At 46.4% G+C, this 8,200-nt stretch overlaps 1 protein-coding gene across 1 annotated transcript; it reads right to left on the reverse strand.

Annotated features, from left to right (window-relative positions):
• Positions 1–1,323: 1,323 nt before the first annotated feature.
• Positions 1,324–6,873, reverse strand: LOC104616235 (laminin subunit gamma-1-like). The gene is made up of 10 exons (XM_010294671.1): positions 6,711–6,873; positions 6,203–6,282; positions 5,655–5,792; positions 5,320–5,464; positions 4,669–4,818; positions 4,148–4,262; positions 3,579–3,778; positions 3,189–3,347; positions 2,601–2,700; positions 1,324–2,172 (listed from the first exon to the last, which is right to left on the reverse strand). The coding sequence occupies exons 1-10, from the start codon at positions 6,744–6,746 to the stop codon at positions 1,916–1,918; spliced, it is 1,380 nt and encodes a 459-aa protein (XP_010292973.1). The 5' UTR covers positions 6,747–6,873; the 3' UTR covers positions 1,324–1,915.
• Between the last annotated feature and the right edge of the window lie 1,327 nt (positions 6,874–8,200).

Genomic DNA, 8,200 nt, shown 5'->3' on the forward strand with positions numbered 1-8,200 from the left:
GGAGTGCTGCGAACACCACGCATCAGGGCTGGCTTTGGAGGGAGGGCGAGAAAGCGTCCACCCAACGGGCAAAGCGGTTATTGCTGACGCCCGTATGGGTGCTGAGGATACGGGAGAGGGAAGAAAGCAGGAGCCCAGCTAGGAGAAACACCGAGCTCTAAGGGAATAATACGGAGAGAAGCGATATACGGTCCACGCGCCTCGATGGCTATAGGGGAAAGCACATAGAGGAGGCCAGGCTGTGCCACTCTGGAAATATGGCTGAGTATATTTACACACACATACGCACACACGAGAGACTTCCTCACACTATAATCATGATTAAAAAAAAAAAAACGGAAAAAAAAAAATAAATCACATTCACACAAAAAATACAAATTTGAAATAATTAATAGCACCAGTGTGTGTCAGATAATAATTTCTTCCCCGCTACGCAAACGTACGAAGTTGCATAGTGTTTAAGGATAGATATATACTGGATCTCAGGGAGGGGGCGGGGGGTGCCAGGCTGGAGGCAAGGAGGAAGCCGCAGAGGATGCTCTTGTCTCAGAAGAGGGCCGGAGGGGGAGCGAGGGGCTCCCCGCCACTCCCACCCAGCACCAGTAAGCAGCTGGGAAGCACTACCTGGGGAGGGAGCCTGCCGCGGAGGTGGCAGCAGCGGTGTGAAAGGCAGAATTGCCACCCGAGCCTGGCCTCAAGTCGCTGTGCTGTGGTGGCATTAGGGTGACCGGGAGATCGGTAGGCAAAAAGAAAGGAGGGCACTGGTAAAGTCCAGCTCTTTCTGCAAGGTTAAGACAGGCAAAAGGCAAGAGCGATGCCAGGAGATATAAAAATGCCACTGTCCTCCTCCAGGAAGAAGATGGGGAGAAAGACCTTTTCATTTCCACCTGCACATCCTCTTCCTTCCCTACCCAAAGACATTCAGTATGAAGGCCAGCGCAGCTGTCAGAGCTCTCTGGATGGCAGCTCTCCTCTTCAGCAAGACTTTTCCTGCTTGAGCAAACTAATCTGTCAATCAGACATTCACAGCCTAAAGAAGATGATCCTCTGGCAATTCAATAGCAACACCTACCGAGGGGAACGCAGCTCATGGCTTCCACGCTCCCCAGCCTGGACTACCCAGCAGGTAGCTGCTTACAGACCTGACCCAAAACTTCACAGACCAGGAGCGGGGCTGGCAAGACCTACCACTCCACCAGTAAAGACCTACCCTTCCACCAGTATCTCATCTTCCCAAAGAGCTCCTCTCAGAGGCTGCGTTTTTCTCAGAGCGATGCATCATCACAGAAAGCATTTCAGAAAGAGGCTTCGGCTATTTTGTCAAAGGCTACCAATGCTGTCGATTGGCCACTAGTTAACGATTAAAAAAAAAAAATTCACAGGGTTAGAAGCTGGGAAGAGGGATCTGAATGAGTGCAGCTATACTGGCCGTTACAGTAATACTTTGGTAGCCATCCCCTTCCTTCATAGGGACAGAGAGCTCCAGGACTGAGGATTTTACAGTCGAGGGGAGAAGAGAGGAGAGAAAATAGGGTTAGTTTTGCCTTGCTGTATACAGCTCACATGGTTATTTCTGAACCACAGTATAAAGAGTCCAGAGCATCTCTCATCCTTGTGCTAATCAAAGGGAAACTGTGTCTGAGAGAGGGGCAAAGGCAGAGTGCTCAGGAAGACAGTTTATATAAAAAACCCCCTTGATGCCCAAAGACGGATATTTAATTTGCTTCTCTCAAAAAAACAAAACAAAACAAAAAAACCCAAAGAACTTTCAACTTATCCTGATTTGAAAAGAAAACAGTGGCTGTGAGCAGCAAAGAGTTGGGGATTTGAAGAAGGTAATGTGTGTTAAGGCACTCCATAGCCAAACCTCTGCTCCACCGCTCACCGGAGGAATACCCCCCACCCCAGTGCACCCTTAGGGTTTCTCAATGGACGGGGTGTTAAAACAGCCAGATGGCAAGGTCTTCTTGATGTCTTCCAGGTTGCTAATGTCCTTCAGGATCTCTTCAATGTCCCTATTGTAGGCCTGTATCGCATCATCTTGCTTCCTGGCTTCTCTTTCAAGGAAAGAGACTTTCTGGTCCAGATTGCTGTCTTTCATCTGGTCTTTGGCACTGTTCAGGGTACTCTCAATCTCATTCAGTTTGTTCAAGTCCACCGTCTCCAGTTGCCCTGAAAAGCCAGAAGCAAACAGCGAAGTCCATTAAAAAAAAAAAAACTTTTGACACACCGGTTTTGGGTGCTTACACAGCTGAGCCCATACCGAGACCTCCATCGGGTGCTCTCTGCATTAGAAACAGCATTTAAAACAGGACCAGCCAAACAGGTTACACCTTCGCTGCCTCAACAACGGTCCTCAGCTCACAGAAAAGCGGCACCGAACAGTGCACAACAAGCTTCGAGGCCACCCCGGGCGGGGAAAACCAAACAAAAACCCTTGCTGAGAACACGCAAACCCCATTTCTAGAAGTGAATAGACCCATTTGATTCATGGCACAGCACCGGCAGGGAAGCCAGCACACCACTCCAGCTGCTAGCACTGCAACGTCAGGCAGCAGGAAAACATTCAAAGGCGTAAGGCATATTGAGAACAGCCTTACCTAATTGATCGAGCAGATCATTAATGACGGCAAGCAAGCTGTTCACAGAGTTCTTCGCTTTTCTTGCGTTGTCTTCTGCCTCCTGGGCAGCCTGCGAGGCCTGCAGGGTATTAAAAAAAAAAAAAGGCTGAAGGGATTACGAAACCGTTGCCTCTCCTTCTCACACGTCTGCCCAAGCAGTTAGTCACACACATCCCTGGCTCCTCTCTCCAGGATAACACCCCTGCACTGAGATCTTTATCACAGTGCTGACAGAAGGCCTGACAACCTTCAAATAATAAGTTTTCTGATTATTTCAGGATGGGGATCCCTGATAACTGAGCAGGATTTTGCAGGAAAAGTCAGAACAGATTCAATAGGGCTACAGTCAGGTTGCAGTTAAAAGAAAAGTGTTGCATTAAGAAAACTGGCTCTCAAATTCCACAGGGAACCTATGCTAATGCCATCAGACGAGCTCTTTTGCTCGTCGCACGTTTTCAATCCCATTTAAAGCTTGAAAGAGACTGAACACTAGCTGGACCCAGTGCAAGAGGACAGCAGGGAGAAGGCAGTTTCTTGCCATTCTTGCCACCTGCCAGCATTACTTACCATGCCTGCCATCATCATATCCTGCTCAGCATCATCCTGCTTCCGCTTCAGCTCTTTTTCTGCATCCTGTAGCTGCTTCATCATGTCATCCACTTCTTTGGCCAGCCCCGTTACATCGGCGAAAGTCTTGTCAGCTTCGGCTTTGGTAGCAGCAGCACTCTACAGCCAACACGGGGAACAGGATGAAAAAAGGTGGTGAAGGTGCAGAATTTCCTTCAATCCTTTTCATTAAAACGCACCAAATTTCCTATACTGCCACATTTTGCATCCCGTAGTGGGGAAGAGAGCAGAAAGCACGTGGGGCTCACCAGGAAACACTGCAACAGAGGGGTTTATGCAGTTACACACCAATATCTTGGGGGGGTGGCTTCAGAACCACAAAGGACTCACCTTCTGAACAGAACCGGCGATTTTCTCAGCATCATCTGCTTTAGTCTTGGCTTCGCGGGCATCAGCAGCAGCATTGCCAAGCGCCAGCTCTGCCTGGCGCGTCTTGTTGTTGGCTTCAGCAATGGTCTGGGTAATGGCAGGAATCTTCTTCAGCGCCTCCTCTGCTGCTGTCTTGTTATCATTCACCCGCTTATCAAAATCTAAGAAAGGGCGAAAGAGATTCTTATCACTTGCTCCAGAAGAGCCTTGGGATGCTTCTTTGACCAAGCTACCCAGGTTTTGCCACCTTGGTATCAGAGGGACAAATTGCAAACTGGAGAGAGGGGTGGGGTATATGCTTGCAGCTCTCCCTATTACACGTCTTCTGACATTAAGTAAGGAACTTAAACAAAAGGAGATTTCTAGTCACTGAAAACATTTCTATTTTTCTTTAAAGAAAAAAAAAGGCAAAGAACCCACCCAACACTCAGGTACTGGCAATAGCGTGGCCCGTTTAACCAAGATACCCTACTGCCAAGAGACTTGTCACACAGGAATTGAAGGATTCACTGCAAGTGCTTTATCTTTACCTTTCAGGTTGCTGAGAATGGTATTAGCCTCTTGTAGTGTGCCATTGCCCTTCCGAGCAGCTTCTTCAGCCAGGGCTTTCGCTGCATCTGCTCGAGCCAAGAGCTGGTCTGCAGTCTAAGGAGACAGGACACGTATCAACGTATTCTTACCTTTTGAAGGACAACCATCTAGGTGAATCAAAAAGCATTGCTCAGCCTGAAACACCAACGCCATACAGAACAGCGTTCATCCCCGAGCAGTAATGCTTCCTCTGAAACCAGGTGAATTTAGGTACTTTTGGAATACTGTTCTGAATACAAAGACGACACCATACCTGGCAAACATCGCCCTATTCTCCCATACAGCCTCGAGCCATTGCTTTTACCAGCTTTTTGCATCTCCTTTCCAGGACCATTCTTCAGCATTCTCGAAAGTAACAAGCAGTGCTAAGAATGAGTAAGAATCTCTCCTATCTGTCCAGTTACTTGTTTTCCTTTGTTTTTTTCCAGGGAACAAAAAGTCTGCACAAAACCGAACTAACCTGCTGCTCCGTCTTCCCTTTCTCCAAGAGGTTCTTTACTTCTAGCTCTTTTCCTTTCATGTCTTCTCTCAAGTCCTCATAATCTTTCAGCTTCCTGGCAATTAGCTGATCTAACTCCTCCGCTTCCTTCTTGATCTTATTTGCTTCATTCTGCAGGTGGAAATCAGAAACAAAGGCAGATTCCTGAACATTAAAGAATTTCTGAACAGCTGGCAAAACACGGTATAGTTCCTAACAGTCAGAAGCTACAATGGGTTCCGTCTCTCACAACCACAGTTGTAACTTTGCCCTCAAAGCTCTCATGAGGGTCAGTGCAATGAAGGACAGAGGTTGCAAACAGTTATGTATGCAAGAAAATCTGCTGCAGTACAGTCAGCACAGGAGAGGGAATAGTTCTGCAGGCTTCGGAGAGAACTGAAATTTTTGCACTTCTCTGTTCAAGCCAGGATGTTTGGTAAACAACATTTCACTCAGGTTTTTTGTCCTTCAGAGACTGGGGGAGGAGGGGCTTTGCATATGTAGTTTCCTGCATGCAAGTCTCCTGTGTAAAAGCTGAAATGCACAATGTATGTCAGCAACCTAGCACACTGCTGTAACGCTTAGCCTCACTGATCTTTAGAAAATGCTGCACGTGATGCTTCCTGCACGTACCTCTAGCCCTGTGGAATCCACAGTAGGCAGACTGGTGAGATTAGCGTAGATCTGCAGGGCTTTGTTTCCAGCTTCCTCTGCCTCCGCAAGCACCTTGTTGGCCTGTTTCTCTAGGTCTCGAGAGATGTTCCTTGCTTGATTATACCTAATAAAACCCAAGGATCCAGTTATGCTAAATTTTTTTTTTTTTAAAGCTTACTATGAGAATAGAGAGGTTAAGAAATTGAAAGACAACTCCCATAAAACCCGAAGCATACAACGTTACAGAAGGCGTCTTAGTCTTAAGCACTGCTCTAAAGCCAGGAAATAAAAACTATTTTCTGTTACTGACTCACTTCTGGTTGAGCTCATCGATGTCATTTGCAGTTTGGTTCTCTCCAGCCAGGGTCTTCAGCAGCAGGTGATACGCTTCTGTGGAAGTATCATTTGCTGCCTTGGCTATGCGAACAATCTCATCAGCTTCTTTTTTGTGCCTGAACAAGATTACAGAAGAAAAATAATGCCATTAGAATCGTCAGCCAGTGGTTTCTATCCTTAATTCCGATTTTATTGTCTCTTCCAGATTTCACACTCTCTTACTTTTCCTTCCTTCACCCAGATTTGCATATGGAAGATGCTGTTTGAGATCATCTCTGCAACCAAGGCATCACTCCAGCAGTGCCCATGAGATCAGCTGAAAGGCACCGCTGTGGTTGTACATGTCCCTCGTTCACATGTCTAGTGTTTGCCCTCAGTGATACATAGACATGCACCCACGGTGCCAGTCTCTTACTCAGCAAAGGGCGTGTGTTTCCTATCAAGCAAGTTAAATTTTGCTTCTTCCTTGAAGGGAAAAGCAGGGCCCTGATGCGGGCTGTGAGGAGCATGTCTTGCCACAGCTTACCTTTCAGCCAGCTTACGGGCCTCTTCTGCCAATAGAGTCATGTTGTTAGGGTCCCCGCTTGACTCCGGAGGTGCAATGGACTGGAAAAAAAGAAAGGAGGAAAAAAAAACCCCACCTTAAAGCTCTTTTTTCATCTTTTATTCATCTTTGCTTTAAATATTTATTGTCATGATCTAAATGCTTAGAGATGTATCTAACCTACTTCTAACTTCTCTGTATTTTTTTTCTTAAGCCCATGCAGATTCCACCACAGGTTATCCACTAAAAACAAAGATGCTGATACTTATTTAGGTGTTCTTACATCGGTTTCTTTGAGCAGGGCCTAAGATAGAGTCTATGACAGACCCTGGTGATCTTCCATTATTTATTTTGCATGATCTTGGGCAGGGGAGAAGGTATTTCCAAAGCAAATTTGCTATATGAGAGAGAACAAGCAGAGAAACAGACCAGAGGGCACAGAAAGGAAAGTCTGTCTCCTAACCATGCAGGATCTTGGCAGCACACTCACCACGTTGTCAGCTGCCATCTTTGCCTTCTCAAGCATATCGGAAGCTAAGCTGATCAGGTCCTCGGTGTCCTCCACCCGCACCCGGGCTTGCTCCGCCAGGTTCTCTGTCTCCCGCACTGTGCCCTGGATGTTCCTCAGCCTGTTGAGCTGACTCGCCAGTGTGTTGTTGATGTCTTTGAGACGATCCATGAGCCCCTGATCTACATCTGAAATAAACAATATAAAAAAGAGGAAGGAAAATTAATTACAGCAGGAAGAGAAACTGGAGCAGCAGCTTACCATGACAGGCAACATGTCAGTAGGTTAATCCCCTATTGAAAAGGGACCAGCAAAGCTGTTTCATAAGTCAGTCAGCTTGAGATCAAAGTCGTCATCAGAATATGCACCAAATATGAGAAATGAAAAGTCATTAACTACTATTAAGACAATCCTGCTGGGTGTTGGAACTGACTCTGGTGGGGGATTTTTGTGTTCAGAATCATGTTTCACCTCTATCTGACTTAAAAAAAGACAACAGAGCTGCTCCTCAAGAGGTATGAAACATCTGCTTTGTGAATTCTCTTTAGCTTAACTCCTAGAAGGTAAAAGAGATGGAGCAATAGAGGGGCTCTACATTAATTCCCCTCTTTGGGCAATAGTGGCTAGTCCTGAGCGAGACACAGCCTCTATACGGAGCAGCTAGATGTGCGGAATAGCAAACCCAACCCAAACTGCCCCCCAAACCAAAGGGATGACAAAAGCTGGTAGGATAGAGTCTTGGTTCTCCAATCTGTAGGACCTATGAGCCCACCAGACTTACCCAAATTTTTCAACTACCAGGTAACTCCCCACAACAATATCTTAATAATGGAGCCATAAAAGCACCCTCATGATCAGGGGCAATTACTTTTGAAAAGGTGAGAGTGTTATTAAGACATGAAGCACAGGCCTACAGGCCTCCAAAATTAAGATTTTTCCCAATTACATTGCCTTGACCTTGCAGCACATCTTAAGTATTGAACATGAACATTTGACACATTTCAAAAACATACTACAAACTACGTATCAAGTAGAAAAATAGAATTAAGTGCTACAGGTGTGCAAAGGTAGTTTTTGTTGCATTTAACTTGCCTCTTAGGGAAGAGCAATGAGGCTGGTGAAGGGTCTAGAGCAGATGTCTTATGAGGAGCAGCTGGGGGAACTGGGATTGTTTAGTCTGGAGAAGAGGAGGCTGAGGGGAGACCTTATCACTCTCTGCAACTACCTGAAAGGGGGTTGTAGCGAGGTGGGGGTCGGTCTCTTCTCCTGAGTAGCAAATGATAGGACAAGAGGAAATGGCCTCAAGTTGTGCCAGCGGAGGTTTAGATTGGATATTAGGAAAAATTTCTTCACCCAAAGGGTTATCAGGCACCGGAACAGGCTTCCCAGGAAAGTGGTTGAGTCACCATCCCTGGAGGTATTTAAAAGATGCGTAGGCGTGGCTTAGGGACATGGTTTAGTGGTGTACTTGG

This window comes from Phaethon lepturus, unplaced genomic scaffold (genome assembly GCF_000687285.1).
Source record: "Phaethon lepturus isolate BGI_N335 unplaced genomic scaffold, ASM68728v1 scaffold55999, whole genome shotgun sequence".
In the NCBI taxonomy this organism is placed as follows: domain Eukaryota; kingdom Metazoa; phylum Chordata; class Aves; order Phaethontiformes; family Phaethontidae; genus Phaethon; species Phaethon lepturus.